This window comes from Dasypus novemcinctus, chromosome 12 (assembly GCF_030445035.2).
Source record: "Dasypus novemcinctus isolate mDasNov1 chromosome 12, mDasNov1.1.hap2, whole genome shotgun sequence".
Classification (NCBI taxonomy): domain Eukaryota; kingdom Metazoa; phylum Chordata; class Mammalia; order Cingulata; family Dasypodidae; genus Dasypus; species Dasypus novemcinctus.
This window is the reverse complement of record NC_080684.1, coordinates 100055388-100072928: the sequence shown is the minus strand read 5'-3', so window position 1 is coordinate 100072928 and position 17541 is coordinate 100055388. Positions and strand designations below refer to the sequence as shown.

Below are 17541 nucleotides of genomic sequence, written 5' to 3'. Positions count from 1 at the left end.
GTTAATATTTAAAATTTTAATATTAAAAAATTTCACTATACTTGGAAAAAATCCTCACTTGGCATAAGTTCCCAAATATGCACTATTACTAATAAATCTGAATTGTAAATTAAATCATTTGGTCAGTACCAAAGAATTTCAGAAGAAAAATATAAAAATTCTTTAAAAATGAGATAACAAAAGTAAACAAAATTATATACTTAATATGAGGGTGCTTTTTTATTGTAACATGAGATGAAGTCTCCAAATCCTCCAAAGAAAAAGCCAAGGATCTATGAAGGTCTTACTTACAACCACTTTGGAAAAGAAAAGATCAGATTTATATTTTAAAAAGCTAATCCTGGCTGCTATGTGGAGAATAACTACAGAAGATCAAGAGGAGAAGAAGGGAGACAAGACAAAAAGCGATTATGGTAAGGGGTGGTAGCTTGGACCAGGTAGAGGTGGTAGAGGAAGAGAAAAGTATATAGGTTCAAGGTGTTTTTTGAAAGTAGAGGTAATTCTATCTGGAAGATTCTATCTGGTTGCTGTTAAGAATGCAATCTGTGACCATGAAATATAGGAAGGCCTATCCATTAAAAAATAAAGACTCCAAACTCAGGACTCACCATGCATTCATGTAGTCCACAACCACTTTTTGAGCACCTACTATGTATTAGATGCTATGCAAGAACCAGGTCGGGGGGAGGTACCAAAAGGATTACTAACACCTCAACAGAGAGATGCGTCAACACATAATTAAAATAGAACATTTTAAGTGCCCTAATGAAAGTATAAATAAACGAAATAAAATGGTTTCGCTATGGGAATACAAAGAACTTACTGCTGGGACAATCAGAAAGATTTCACAGGGGAGATGAGATTTTGAACCAGCCTTAAAGAGTAGGAGGGAGTTTGCCATGTAGGGAACATAAGAAAAACAAAGGCTTTCAAGTCTTATCAACTTCACTACATGGCAACTAGGAGGGCTAACAAGAATACGTAAATGTCACAGCAAAGTGTTTCCTGTAACACACTCCAACAAAGTTAGGAGGAAACAGTAGTCAAAACTATGTGGACATGGGAGGTCCGCGGTTCAAACCCCGGGCCTCCTTGACCCGTGTGGAGCTGGCCCATGCGCAGTGCTGATGCGCGCAAGGAGTGCCGTGCCACACAGGGGTGTCCCCCGCGTGGGGGAGCCCCACGCGCAAGGAGTGCGCCCGTAAGGAGAGCCGCCCAGCGCAAAAGAAAGTGCAGCCTGCCCAGGAATGGCACTGCCCACACTTCCTGTGCCGCTGACGACAACAGAAGCGGACAAAGAAACAAGACGCAGCAAATAGACACAGAGAACAGACAACCAGGGGAGGGGGGGAAATTAAATAAATAAATAAATCTTTAAAAAAAACTATGTGGAAATCTCCAATGCAATTTGAATCCAATAATTTTTGGATTACACTTGGAAATGAGAATGCTAGTAGATCTTTATGGAACATTTTAAAAAAGGAAAAGAGCACCTCAAATTCTTTAGAAACAAACCTCAAAAACCAAATTTGTGTTTGAAAGAAGTCTTCTTGACACTCCAGGCTGAGCCTAGTGCCCTTTTCTGTGCTGAGGGCACCCTATGCATACCCCTAGGGTAGGATCCTCATATCCTATTATTATTGTTACCGGTTTAAACTTGGCACCTCCTCTTCTAAACCATGAGATTCTTAAGGGGAGGGCACACAGTTTTTATTTCTGGGCCTAGTACATAGACGGAACTGAATAAAGGTTTGCTGAATGAATGAACAAATGAATAAGCAAAGGAATGAATGAATGAATGCCTAGGTACTTAGATGATATAAAAGACACCTCTAAAGATTCTATACTTGGGAAGTTTATACAGGAAACAGTTTAACAAGAAAGTTAAAAGAAATTGTTAACTGTGTGGTTCCACTCTCAGAGAGTTAGGAGTTAGAAAAGACAGATTCTGTAGCTCAGCTGAGCCAGGCTTAAAGGATCTGAATGGTCAAAACAGAAATGGCTTCACCACAAAGTGCTTAAGCTGTGGGGTCCTTCACTTTCATGTCCCACCCCCCCTTTTCAGGGGCCCTAAGTATATGTTCAAATGATCCCTTATTTTTATAAAATTTGCAAAAGCATGATATTTTCACAATTTAAGAGAGCAGTCTCTTTCCATTCCAACTCCCCCCTCCCCCCCAAAACACACACACACACAATCATGGTTCCCTTTGTGTCAGTAGTGTTAGAGTGGCTGCAGGCATTCTGGGTATCCCTTTAGGCAGGGGTTCCTAACCAGGGTCCTGAGCTTGCACTGAAATTCAAAAGAACATTATTCTTGTGGGGATATGTTTGGTGCGGGCGTGATATATTTATTAAATAACATACAGTATATTGTGGACTTCGTAAAGTGTCTATGGTTTTCACCTGGCTGGCAAAAGGGTCCATGGAACAAAAAAGGTTAAGAACCCCTGCCTTAAGGGAAACTTAGGTTGGAGATACATTTAGTTTGGGTTTAGTGGGTATGTTTATGTGATTCTCAATCACTTCAGTGTATGGTTGTTAAGAGTGTGCAGGGCCAGAACATATCATGATATAAATGTGCCAATTCAGAATATTTCAAGTTAGTCAATACATCAGAAAAATTGAAGATCTGCACATTTACAGCTCATATCAAGCTGAGACACTTGACAGAGGTTTGTCCAAAGTTGTTAACAACTTCACAAATTTATATATTACCAATAACAAGGTGTAAGGCTGAAAGGAACTTTTCTATCTATCCACAATAAAAAACATAATTGTGTCAATTGTGCTACAGGAAACACTGAATTCTCTTTCTATTCTCTTTTCAGAAAATATCTCAAAATCACTGTAATCTCAAGAGATGACCAAAGAAATGTAGAAAAAAAGAAGTTTCATAGAGGTGTGTTAGAGGCAGTAAATTAATACAAATTTTCTATTTTCCTGATTTTTATAGTATTTATTTTTTTGAAAGTTGCCTTTTTGAAGTGACTTCTTTCCTCACTGTAAATAAATACTCATTTATTTCCTAATTTTATATTTGAAATTAATTTTCTTCTACTTAATGAGCATCCCCACAAAAACATAGATTTGCTCCTAATCAGAAAGGAGGGTCTCTTCACCTGGACAATGGGCAAGGGGAAAGGAAACCAGATGTGCATGGAAGACCTTAAGGAGAGCCTCTAGGCAGGAGCAGATCCCTGAAATAGTAGTGAAAAATATGCATAGTTAGGCTAGAGGCATCTTACAGAGGTTCTTAGAAAGCAAAGAAAAAGTTCAGATTCTTCTACATTTTCTACAAATTAAGCAATAACAACTGACTCATGGTAGGGATGCTTAAAGAACAGTGATAAGATCAGATCAGTTGAACATACGGAAGAAAACACTAAATGTAAGGTCAGAGACATTTTTTCACTGATCTGCTGGAATGAGGATGTTTATAAATCCCACCTTGGATTTCAGATTTTCAAAGTGAGTGCATAAAACAGGGATTCTTAACAGTCAAATGGGAATTTATTGACAGCTTCATTCATTCAGTATATACTTCCTGGCACTTTTCTACGTGTCAGGCACTTTTCTAGGCAGTTACCAAGCTGACCAAAATCTCTGCCCTTTACACTAGCTCAGGAGCTAGCACAAAGCCTTAACTGATCTTTCTCTACCTGCCACCACCTTGCACCACCCCCCTGCTACTCTCTCCTTGCTCTACTTTGGAGTTAATTTCCTTAGTTCACACAGATAGCCAGTGGAAAGGGAAACCCAATCAGAGCACTTGGTGTGGACTCTATCAAAACCCTCCAGAGATCATAAAGTTTTGGAGAAATAAAAATTAGCTTCTCTTCATGATACCATTGCATTTTTTTTCCTTAAACATCTACTTTTATAAATAGTTTTTAAAATTAATTTATTTTTATTTCCCCTCCCCTTTGCAGCTTGCTTGCTGTCTACTCTCTGTGTTCATTCGCTGTGTGCTCTTCTGTGTTTTTGCTTGTCTCCCTTTTTTTTGTTGCGTCACCTTTCTGAGTCGGCTTTTGGTGGTGCTTGCGGGCCAGGTGGCACTCCGCAGCATGGGGGCAAGCCTGCCTTCACAAGGAGGCCCCGGGACATAAACCCAGGGCCTCCCATATGGTAGATTGAGCCACAGCTGCTTCCCATCATTGAATATTTTTAATGTTGGAAGTGTATTTCTTTACCTATAGTTACAAAATGCTAAGGATGTCAAAGCATTTTACAGCTATATAATAACAATAAATAACTCCAAAACAGAAGGCTTAAAACACCAATATGAAGGAACAGGATAAATATATATTGCCTTTTAAGTAATGTTTCTCCATAAAGGCATATTATTTGTTCATAAGTAAGATATAAACAACATAAGACATTTATTAAATTAACTGCAATATTCTGAGGGCTATTTGATTTCCCTATTCACTGTTGTTTAAATTCACCACCTTAGTCTGTAAGAAATAGAAATCCATACAATTTGCAGTCATTTTAAATTGTGAATTATATCTCTTGAAGTTATTCTTACTGCAATTCATTCATGGCTCAGACATTGGAAAGAAATTTTGTAAAACAGAATTCAGAACTTATTTATTATGATTCTGAGACAGAAAGAAAAAAGACTTTTCAGAGGATCCATCTTTTTAAGTAAGTTCAATGCAAATTAGAAAATTCATTAGCAACTGAAACTTTCCCAAAAATCTAGTGCAGATTGTTTATGGTATTATTAAAATTACCAGCAACAAAAATTCCTTGAGCATAAACTGTCATCTACTATGCCTTTTTGTGGCATTTTCAGAGTACTAATTAACTTGAAAATAAAATGGATCTCCTCTCTCTCTGAAAAACAATCTGAAAAGATTATAGAGAAAAGCCAACTATTCTTCTAACATCCAACTTACTGCTATGTAATAATGACTGAGTTAATGGAGAGTTCAATTTGGTACTTCTTAATAAGTTTATTTCACCATGTACATATCTGAAGGCTTCAAAGGGGGAAATGAACCTGGTGAAAACCTAAGGGTAGAGTACATCAAACAAAATGTGGAAAAACTTTCCTTTGGCAAACACCAAAGTTTGCATTTTGAGGATAAACTATTTTCATTTTGTCTATATTTAGGAAATTGCTAGAGAGCTACCCTTAGTTTTTAAACAAACACACAAAAGAATGGTTTCCAAAGAACTTAGTATTAAATTGGCAGTCCGATATGAAACAAGGAATATCCTAATAAAAGACACTTAATGTAGAGTTGGGCATTAATAAACTTTTAAAAGTTACACTGCATTATAAGATGAATCCAAGGAAGACACAGATAAAGGTTAAGGAGTTGGAGTGTGAACAGCAATAAGGATGAGGTAAGGAAAGGCAAACTGTTAGGACGTAAGAAAGGTCTGTATTTTAATTAAAATTAATAATTCAGAAAAATAAAAAGGTCATTTTATGAACCAGACATTTAAGTTGGGAAGAATATAATCAGTAAGAAGAGAATTTAGTTAAGACATAAGAATTAAGACATTTAAAAACAGCACCTCAAGCCCAAAAGCATTTTATACCATAGAGGGGTATGAAGAGCAGTGTTAATTCAGTAAATTACATTCTCCTTCTGAACATCAATATAAAACTGGCTCCAACATTTCAGTTTCCTTGTAAGTCTCCCATGCAAGGTCTAAAGAGATAATCCCCTAGAGAGTAGTATCACACAAGATGGTACCCCAAGGGAACAGAAACATAGAAATATAGGAATAGATATAACTAATTCTATCAATAATCTCAAAAAGGGGATACTGTCTATAAAATACACTATGAACTGACACATATCTTTAATAATGATCTTTCCTAAAATAAACCAAAAGAATTAAGAAAATTTAATCAACGAAAATTTAGTAGAAAACTTAAGCATTTTATTAAGCTAAAGACAAGTATCTTTTGTGACTATGAGTCAATTTTGGCATGTTAAGATTTAAAGCTTACACTTGTTTGTAAGCTATGTATTTAAAAAAACAAAAGGAAAAAAATGAAGAAGGGGCTAAACTCATCTCATTACTATACCCAAACCAACATTTAGCTTTAAAATAATTTACAACAAATAAGTCTGCCCACAAACATCTAGACGATGTTTATATCATAAATACGACCTACTTAAACAAAACCAAATCAAAAGCTTGCCTGAGTACAAACATTTTATCTGAAATGAGATTTCAATAAGCATGGTCAAACACAATCTATGAACAAGTACCTGCTCATGCTGGTTTTTGAAAAGCTGTAATAGTTTTTTTATTTACTCCAGCATGAGACACATCATATGATTAAAGCTGTGTAATTTTAATGTAGTAATTATATAGCAATAAACTTAGCTTGTCTGATTTGTAACAGTAGCTCTTAAAGTCAATATCTTCAGAAAAATGATTACATTAGATATACTAATAGGAAATAAGCACCTTTAGAAAGCAACAATATTGAAATATATACAAAGTGTTTAAAATTAAATATTTTACTAAATTTTATTTACATACACACCAGAATTCAGCACAACTGATCTAAATATTAATAGTTTAGCACAGATATTTCTCAATATTAAAAGTCAATTATTTTTTAAGAGAGCTTTCCACATGAGCTTTCCACCTTAATCTGCCTGTGAATAGAACTTAATTCCATTAATATAAACATCACGGAAATAAAATAATTTTCTCAAGACTTTTAGAAGCTATCTATGGTCAAATGTTAAATGAGGTAATAAGAGAAGTGGCACAGATCAGCTAATAGAAACAATTTTAGTCCTAATCCTTAGAATTATTTGCTCTATGACCTTGGGTGACCTTGAGCAAGCTATATTACCATCCTAAACTCCACTTGACTCTATCAGTGAATCAGGTTTTTTATATAGGCTAACACTAATTAGTGAGAGTCATTTTGGAAAAATTTTAGTCAAATCTCTGCTTCACACTATATACAAAAATAAGTACCGGTCCAATTAACAGTCAAAATGTAAAAAGTGAAGCAGAAAAATGTTCATCATGTTGAGGTAGGAAAGACTTTTCTAAGCACAAAACATGGAAGCCATAAAGGCTAACAGATTTACTACATAAAAGTTTAAAAGGTTTATTAGTATGAAAGATACACAAAGTTAAAGACTAGAAGAAAATATTTAAAACATCTCAACCAACGAAGATTAATATATATAATATATGTAACATCTAAATTGCTCCCACAAAGCTATAAAAACAAATAATCCAATAGAAAAATGGGAACAGTATAGAAAGAGGTGATATAAAATTTTTTGTTTGATGTGAAAAGGTTGTGAAAACACAATGAGGGAGAATAGCAAGGATACAACACCTGATGTTTCAAGTCAGTCCACTGGGGCTGTTTGAAACTCTCTTTAAAAAGTACAGTTTGGGCGGCGGACTTGACCCAGTGGTTAGGGCGTCCATCTATCACATGGGAGGTCCGCGGTTCAAACCCCAGGCCTCCTTGACCTGTGTGGAGCTGGCCCATGCGCAGTGCTGATGCGCACAAGGAGTGCCCTGCCATGCAGGGGTGTCCCCGCATAGGGGAGCCCCACGCGAAAGGAGTGCACCCCGAAAGGAGAGCCGCCCAGCGCGAAAGAAGTTGCAGCCTGCCCAGGAATGGTGCCGCACACACGAAGAGCTGACACAACAAATGATGCAACAAAAAGAAACACAGATTCCCGTGCCACTGACAACAACAGAAGCAGACAAAGAAGACAAAGCAAATAGACACAGAGAACAGACAACGGGGTGGGGGGGGTGGGGAGATAAATAAACAAATAAATAAACCATAAAAAAAAAAAAAAGTACACTTTGTATAACATAAAACATGTGGGAGAATGTGCCCCAATGTGCCCCAGCAATGTTTTCAGAATACCTAAAGAAGCTGATTTGGAATAGGGGTTACCTACTAGATAAGGTTTTTCAAGATAAAGTCTAGTTTGTTCGGGAAATGGATATCCTCTAGAGAACCGAACTTTCATCTGTGCTTAAACATAGGTTTAATGCCATTTTTATTATTTTCCCCCAACTCCCTCTTATACATGAGACTTTGATCTTGACAACTGCAGTTTTGCTAACCACCGTACTTTTCAGGAACACACCTTCCAAGGTTGACAAAGAATTTTGGTTCCAGAGAGCAATAAAAAACATTAGAAATATTGCCATTTCAAGCTGCATTCCATAGGCAAGTTACCTAACTTCTTTGATGCATAAGTAAATTGGAAACGAAATATTGTAATGAGTGGAAATAACATTTACAAAGCATCCAAGCAAAGTACCTTGTACACCTTACCAACAAAAAAGAAGAGATAAATTAGATCTCACCAAAATTAAAAACTTCTGTGTGCTTATCAAGAAAGTAAAAAGACAATCTACAGAATACGATAAAATATTCAGAACCATATATCAATAAGAATTTAATATCTAGATAAAGAACTACTACAACTTAAGAACAAAGAGATAAAATCAATTTAAAAAATGGGTTAAGGGAAGCGGACTTGGCCCAATGGATAGGGCATCCGCCTACCACATGGGAGGTCCAAGGTTCAAACCCCAGGCCTCCCTGACCCATGTGGAGCTGGCCCACGTGCAGTGCTGATGCGCGCAAGGAGTGCCCTGGCACGCAGGGGTGTCCCCTGCATAGGGGAGCCCCACGCGCAAGGAGTGCCTCCTGTAAGGAGAGCCACCCAGTGCGAAAGAAAGTGCAGCCTGCCCAAGGATGGTGCTGCACACATGGAGAACTGACACAACAACATGTCGCAACAAAAAGAAACACAGATTCCTGGTGCTACTAATAAGGACAGAAGCGGTCACAGAAGAACACACAGCAAATGGACACAGAGAACAGACAACTTGGGGGTGAGGGGGGGATGGGGAGAGAAATAAATAAGAAATAAATCTTAAAAAAAAAAAGGGGGTTAAGGGACTGTGGTTCAGGGACCTTAACTGTAAACACTGTAAAAGTTTTCCAAAGTTTTATCAATTCTCCACAGTTAATTTTTTTTTTTCAAAAGAGGTACCGGAAATTGAACCCAGGACCTCATACATGGGAAGGAGGCACTCAACCACTGAGGTACATCTACTTCCCCACAGTTAATTTTTAATGCCATCTGTTTCACAACAATCTTCGTGTAAATACCAGTGCTTTATAAAGAAAATAGATGGCATGTAATTGAATTAGGGATTAAAAAGGATTGGGAACCTCAAATCCAGGAATCTCAAGGTAAAAAATGGGAAGTGGTGGCTTCAAAGCCCCTGCAGGAAAAAGTGTGCAAACTGTCTGCTCCTGAGACATCATGGCTCTGGGATTTGAAAACAGAAAAACCTGAGTTGTCCAGTATAGGTGGCCATGTTTGTTGCCTTCTCCAAACCTGATATCCTTCTTTCATACTAGGAGAGCCAGAGTTTGTGCCATACCCTCCCAAGGACAGATCCTGACTGGACTAAGTCAATCATGGTGGTTCTAGTTCCATGGTAACTGCTTGAGGAGTGGCCTTGTTCTGGCCAATGAGTTTTAAGTAGAGCATCTGGAAAGGGTATTTTCAGCTCTTAAAAAAAGAGGTAAACAAGAAAGAAAGAGACCTTCATATTTTATGGGATGTTGTATCTACATGTGGTGACCAGATCTATGGTCACTACCTTGGAACATGAAAGGAGTTAGTATAAGGAGAGTATGCTATGCCAAGTATAGCATAATAGAAAAGTGTAAAGAAGCCAGGTTCCTAAATTACAGGTCCCAAGGGCTGGGGGCAGGGTGAAGGAGGGGAGTTATTGCTTAATGGGTACAGAGTTTCTGTACGGGGTGATGAGAAGGTTTTGGTAATGGATGGTGGTGATGGAAGCACAAAACATTATGAATATAATTATTACCACTGACTTATATACTTGAAAATGGTTAAAATGGGAAATTTTGAGTTGTATATATATGATGCAATAAAAAGTTAAAAAAAAAAAAAAAAAAAAAGCCAGGTTCCAGATGACATCACTGGTATACCAAAGGTTTTTGTAATTGAAATCTCAGGAAGAAAATAAGTAGCAGGGTAAAAGAAAAATATATTGAAGATGTAATGGCCAAACCTTCCCCACATTTGGCGAAATACATAAATTTACAGTTGCAAGAACTCAGTGACTCCAAGAAGGATAAATACAAAATATCCCCTGCACCCCATCTACGTACATTACACTGGTTATAAAAACCAAAGATAAAGAGGAAAGCTTGAAAAGTAGCTAGGGGGAAAAACTCTTAAAAAATGGGCAAAGGACTTGAATAGTCATTCCTCTGAAGAAGATACATGAATGACCAACAAGCACTTGAAAAGACGCTCGACATCATAAGCCATTAGAAAAGTGCAAATCAAAATCACAATGAGATACCACTTCACCCACTAGAATGGCCATTATTTAAAAAACGGAAGATTCAGAAGAGAAATAGGAATCCTTGTACATCATTGGTGGGAATGGAAAACGGTGCAGCCACTGGGAAAAACAGTTTGGCGGTTCCTCAGACAGCTAAACATAGATTCACAATATGACCTGGCAATCCCACTTCTAGGTATATACCCAAAAGAACTGAAAGCATGGATTTGAACAGATATTTGGACACTGATGTTCAAAGAGGTATTATTCACAATTGCCAAAAGGTGGAAGCAATCCAAGTGTTCATCAAAAAGAATGGAAAAACAAAATGTAGTATATGCATACAATGGTATATTATTCAGCCATTAAAAGGAATGAAGTTTTGATACATGCTACAACATGGATGAACCTTGAAGACATCATATTGAATGTAATAAGCCAGACACAAAATAACAGATACTGTATGATTTCATTTATATGAAATAACTAGAATATGCAAATTCAGAGGCAGAAAGTAGATTATAGGTTACCAGGGGCTATGGGGGCAGGGGAAAAATCAGGATTTAATGCTTAATTGGTAGAGTTTCTGCTTGGTGTGATAGGAAAGTTTTGGTAATGGATGGTGGTGATGGTAGCACAGCACAACATTGTGAATGTAATTAATACCACTGGACTGTTTACTTGAAAGTGATTAAAATGGGAAATTTTTTTTAAGTACCTTATGCACAGAAAACCCTCAACAGATGGGAGCTATGGTTTTTGTATTACAAGTCGTTTGACCAGAGTGTGGGGATGGGGGAACGGACTTGGGGGGGGGGCGGGGGGGAGGGGTAGGAAGAAGCACCTAAAGAGTTCTTGTAATTCCACTGGAACTAGATATTTGACATTCTAATTTGCTAAAGATGAATTGATTCTGTCAGACTATGCAGAATATAAGTGCATTTGACAGAATACAGCGAAGTTAGAATCCATATTTTAAATTAGATGCTTCGTTAGCAAATTATACCAGCTGTGAAAATATCCTGGTTTCCATTCACAACAAATACAAGGCAAACCATTCTCCTTTAATGAATCTGGCCTTGCGGCAGCATAGACCATTCTGAAAAATTCATTCCTAAGAGTTTGGGAGACAAAATTTTCAAACTTTTTTTAAAGAAAAAAAAAAAAAAGAGACAAGGGAGAGGAGTTTCTCTCTTCAGATTTTCAGTAAATTCCATGAAATCACTGTCCCATTCAATTTAGAAGACTACTGTCTGAATAAAAAATAGTAGTTATGTCAGAACTTTAAACCGGTCTTAACTGTTTTTCCTTTAAAAGGGCATATGAAAAACCAGTGTGCTCTGCCACACAATTTTTCAAATTCTGTGAGAGAGAGAAAAAAAAAAATCTATTCACTGCCAACGAAGAGTTACCCAGCAGACTCCTAATTTCATTTTCAAACCTAATCACCCCTTAAAAAGCCAGAAGAAATAGCCTGGATTATTTAGAAAGTTGGCCAAAGGATATTATTTATAATTCTTTTTCCCTTAGGGAAACAGTTTGTTATTTAAACAAAGATCAGAAGTATAAATAACTGAATGGAATAGAATTTCAGGAAGTACTATTCAAATAAATTCACACTTGGAATGTGGGAAAACACTATTAATTTAAGTTCACTTCATAAAAGAATTGCAAAGAAATGACTATACCTTTTTATACTTCCTTTGGAAATCAACCAAACAGTTCAAAATTGGAACACTCTGAGTCTTAAAGCTTTGCTAAAATATAACAATTCTGATTAGTCATGTGTGAAAGACTACAAAGCCAACTTTCTTGACCCTCTAGTTAGTCAGTCTATAAATGGAAGCAATGCATTTAACAGTCACCAAAGCAACTGGTGAGGCCTGCCACCTCCCAAACCTATACATCCCCAGCAAATAGGCTCTCAGCATGTTTAACCAAAGTGCTTCTGACAATCTGTAATAGAACCCTTTTAGAATAAACCATGACTCACTGTTTGCTTTCTTCACCAGAAGGTGGAGTCTTTCCATGCCCTTCCATTACAGAATCCTCCTGTTCCACCTGTAAAGGCAAGCACAAGTCAGCAGCAGTCACTAACTAAGATGCAACTCATTTCAACTGCCTGGGCCTGAACCTTGTGGTTATTTCACTATAGTTCCTAGTACTGAGGTCTGGGCTAATGGTTTTCAATCTTCAAGTCTGCTTAAGGGACCTCTCCTTGGGTGACTAGATTTGTGAATGAAAACGGAAAGCATATTAATTTGCAACTCATAAAACTGTGAGAAAGGATTAGCATACAGAATATATAAAGAACTCCTATGAACCAAATTGATAAAGACATATTGAAAAAGAAAAATGAAATTGGAGTAATCAAACTACCTACCTGACTTTAAAACATACTACGAAGCTACAGTGGTCAAAACGGCAGGGTACTGGCACAAGGACAGACATTCTGACCAATGGAACTGAAATGAGAGTTTGATATAGATCCTCACATACACGGTCATCTGATATTTGACAAAGCTGCCAAGCCCAACTGGGAGAGAATGGCTTCTGCAGCAAATGGTGCTTGGAGAACTGGATATCCATATGCAAAAGAATGAAAGAGGATTACCATCCCACACTTTATACAAAAAACAACTCAAAATGGATCGAAGACCTAACTATAAGAGCCAAGACTATAAAGACCTTGGAAAATAATGTAGGAAAGCATCTACAGACCTTGTAATAGGAAATGGCTTCATGAACTTCACACCCAAAGTACAAGCAGCAAAAGAAAAAATAGATAAATGGGACCTCCTCAAAATTAAAGCCTTTTACACCTCAAAGAAGTTTATCAAGAAAGTAAAAAGACAGCCTACCCAATGGGAGAAAATATTTGGTAACCATGTATCTGATAGGATACTAATATCCAGCATATATAAAAAAATCCTGTATCTCAAAAATAAAAAGATAAACAATTCATTTAAAAAATGGGCAAGAGATCTGAACAGACAATTCTCCAAGAAAGAAATACAAATGGCTAAAAAGCACATGAAAAGATACTCAGCATCACAAGCTATCTGGGAAATGCACATCAAAACGACAATGAGATACCATCTTACACCATTAGACTGGCGGCTATTAAAAAAACAGAAGACTACAAGTGTTGGAGAGGATGTGGAGGAATGGGAACCCTCACCCACTGCTGGTCGGAATGCAGAAGGATCCAGCCATTCTGGAGGACAGTTTGGTGGTTACTCAAAAAACTAGCTATTGATTTGCCATATGACCCAGCAATTCCACTGCTGGGTATATACCCAGAAGAACTGAAAACAAGGACACAAACTGATATATGCACACCAGTGTTCATAGCAGCATTATTCACTCTTGCCAAAAGTTGAAATCAACCCAAATGCCCATCCACAGATGAATGGATAAACAAAATGTGGTATATACATACAATGGAATACTACTCAGCTTTAAGAAGGAATACAGTACTAACACATGGGATAACATGGATGAATCTTGAGGACCTTATGTTTAGTGAAGCAAGTCAGACACCAAAGTACAAATACTACATGACCTATTTGATATGAAGCAAATCTAGCTGTCAGAGAGCTAGAGACTGGATCATAGGCTTACAGGAACTTGGTGGGGAGAGGAAGGTTGTGAGCTGATGTATACATGGGTAATATCTATGGTAAAGTGGACGTAAGTAGTTGTGCCAGGAAGGGATAAGATGGGGGGATAGGGATATTACTAGGTGGGACTTGCAGGCTTGAGGGGGGCTAGGGTTGGGAGGATGGGTCAGATGGACCATGGAATTGGGGTGAGGTTTTAGGGGGAGCAGGTGAACATGGGAGATTGTCAGGTATGTGGCTGAAACTATAATGCTGAGAAAACTCTCCAGAAAATATAATAAGGAAGGGTTACTTGTTTAAGGTGTTTGATGGGGGGCATCTGGCACAGGGTGCACCTGGGCAGGCTTCTAGGGAGTGTGTGAGTGGTCATCTTGTCACAGTGTGTTATATCATTGGGTGAAGATCCATACAATGAGTAGGAAAGTGTTGTATCCCCATCCTGGGGAGTCCTGATGTTCTCAAAACAGAGGGAAGGGTATATCTCAAGAGCACTAGTGGCTCCCAATTGGGAGGACAGTCCAGTGTGTCAAGCCATCAGCATTATTGCAAGTATCTATGAACTTAGTCCTTCAAGCAATGAAGCTTAGTTGTCACTGTGGGCCCTGAGGGGAGGGGAAGAGAGGAAAACAACAGATGGAAGAGGGGGTAACTGGAGGGCAATGGAAGTGTTTCACAAGATTGTGCACTGATCAATAAAGGCCATGTTAAATTTCACCAAAAATTTATAAAAATGTATAGCCTAAAATGTAAACCAAAATGTAAACCATAATGTAACTAAAAATTTAGAAAAGTGTACAATCTAAAATATAAACCATAATGTAAACCAAAATGGAACCATGGTGGGAAGCGGACGTGGCTCAACTGATATAGCATCCATCTACCATATGGACGGTCCGGGGTTCGATACCCAGGGCCTCCTGACCCATGTGGTAAGCTGGCCCATGCACAGTGCTGCTGCGCGCAAGGAGTGCCATGCCATGCAGGGATGCCCCTGCATAGGGGTGCCCCATGCACAAGATGTGTGCTCCACAAGGAGATCCACCCCAGGAGTGGTGCTGCACACATGGGGAGCTGACACAGCAAGATGATGCAACAACAACAAAAAAGAGACACAGTTTCTCAGTGCCGCCTGATAATACAAGCAGACACAGAAGTATATACAGCAAATGGACACAGAGTGCAGACAATGGGGGAGGGGGAAAGGGGAGAGAAATAAATAAAAAATAAATCTTAAAAAAAAAAAAGAACCATGGTTGGTAGCTATGTTTCAATCTCTGTACACCAGCTGTACCAAATATAACATCCACATGTAAAAAGATCATTGCTGGGGAAGGGGGAAAAGCGTTTTTATGTTGGGTATATAGGAGTCCACTATATTGTATATGTGACTTTACTGAGATCTAAAACTTTTTTGAAGATAAAATTTTAAATTAAAAAAAAAGATGTAAACACTGAGGAAGGAATGGATAGAGGGCAACACCTATTACAGTGATGAAAGGCAAAATGTCAGAAACAAAGTTTTATGATATTTTTCATTTTTTAATATCCCAAATTATTTTTTACTTTATTTTAGCTTTTCTAAATTAGTATGTATTCTATTTCTAATCATTAAACCTATCATTACTATTTCATTTTCCTACTAATTGAATCTGGCAATATATTAGGCCTCATTTGTATCATAGAGGGGTTCAACTATGGCAGGGGAGGAGTACCAGTGTGGGGTATCATTGATGGGGGACACATGGTTGGGAGGGAGTTCTCCAGGGCATGTATATAAGATATATAAAAATGTTCAGATAATCGTTGGGTATTGTTAAATTAGGTAGAGTTACACATGACAACTGAGGGAATGCTGTATTCCTAGCCAGGGGAGCATTCCCAAATGGAACAGCAGCAATCCCCCAAGTGCAAGGGCAAAGACCAGTGAAGGATGGTCCAATGATGGGCCCTTGATACCGATGACTATGCTTAGGAGCCTGTGTGCTTGAAATTTCAACTAGGCCTAGAGCTGCAGGGTACCTAAGAGTTACCTCCTGAGAGCCTCCTTGTTGCTCAAATATGGCCACTCTCTAAGCCAAACTCAGCATGTAAATGCATTACCTTTCCCCCAGTGTGGGACATGACTCCCAGAGATAAGCCTCCCTGGCACTGAGGGATTATGACCAATCACCAGCTGGTGATGCAACTAGAAAAAGACCTTGAATAAAAAGGGGAAATGGTAAAGACAAATAAGTTCATATGGCTAAGAGACTTCAAAATGAGTTGGGAGGTCATCAGAGAGTTCACACTTATGCACATCTCAGCAAGATCCCAGAGATGGCCAAAGTAGATACAACCTCAGGTAGTGGTGTGCCTGAGGGCTACAGACACACACAGGTTCTACGGTCATGGCAGATGGCTCTGGAGTTCAGTGCCTTGCCAGTGGGCCCTACTTTGGAATTTGTGCTCCTGAGTGTGATGGAGTTGGACTCAGATGTGACATCTCTACATGTACTCTTCTGTCACTTTACTGAACTTGTGGTTGGTGCTGGGGCTGGTGTATACTCAGGAGACTTGAATCTCTGGACTGGTCATGTGCCAGCTGGGTCCTCAGCCTCAGCAGAGTTGCAACACTTACTCTCTGGTTTGCTGGATTTACCAGACCAGTTAAAAGGGAGGTGAAGATGGTCAACCACCACACCAGGGGATTGAGAGTGTCTACAACTGCAAGCAGGAGAATCACATCCATCAGCCATGTGGGATCTAAGCACCCTCTTGATTTAGAGGTAAAGAGTACATCATCATCCCAGGGTCCACAGGATGGAGGAATAAAATATGGATTAGAGTGGACTTACTGGTATTATACTAAAGAACTATTGTGACTCCAGCAATGGAAGAAATTGTATCACTGATGTGGAGTCAGTGGCCAAGGGAGTTGCTCAGGGCAGGGAGAGGGAAGAAGTGGTGTGATGTGGGGGCATTTTCAGGACTTGGAATTGTCCTGAATGATATTGCAGGGACAGATGCAAGACATTATGTATCCTGCCATAACCCACTGAATGGACTGGCAGAGAGCGTAAACTATAATGTAAACTATAATCCATGCAGTGTAGCAGTGCTCCAAAACGTATTCACCAAATGCAATGAATGTGCCACAATGATGAAAGAGGTTGTTAATGTGGGAGGGGTGGTGGGGTGTGGGGTATAAAGGTACCTCTTATAATTTTTAATGTAACATTTTTTGTGATCTATGTATTAAAAAATAAAGAATAAAAAAAAGAAAACATACTAAAAAAAAAAAAGACAACTTAGAATAAAATGGCAAAATAACTCAGAAGGAATTTCACTGAGGAATATGCATAAATGGTCCCTAAACATATGAAAAGATATTTCATCTCAGATCAATCAGGAAAAATGCAAATTAAAACCACAGAAACCATTTCACAATGACTAAGATGGCTAAAATTATAAAGTACAGCAATACCAAGTGTTGACAAGGAATGTAGAGACATAGCAAAACTTACCCACTTCTAGTGGGAGGGTAAACTGATATTTATATTTCAAAAAAGCT

General features: G+C 38.3%; 1 protein-coding gene across 12 annotated transcripts in view; it reads right to left on the bottom strand.

Moving 5' to 3' along the window:
- Positions 1–17541, bottom strand: part of TNRC6B (trinucleotide repeat containing adaptor 6B) — a 283298-nt gene that overhangs the window by 138427 nt on the left and 127330 nt on the right. For all 12 annotated transcript variants that reach the window (XM_071218713.1, XM_058309155.2, XM_058309161.2 and 9 more), the window contains one exon: positions 12362–12429. In XM_071218713.1, the coding sequence (XP_071074814.1) occupies positions 12362–12408 (47 nt within the window). In that variant the 5' untranslated portion in view covers positions 12409–12429. The remainder of the gene's footprint in view (positions 1–12361; positions 12430–17541) is intronic.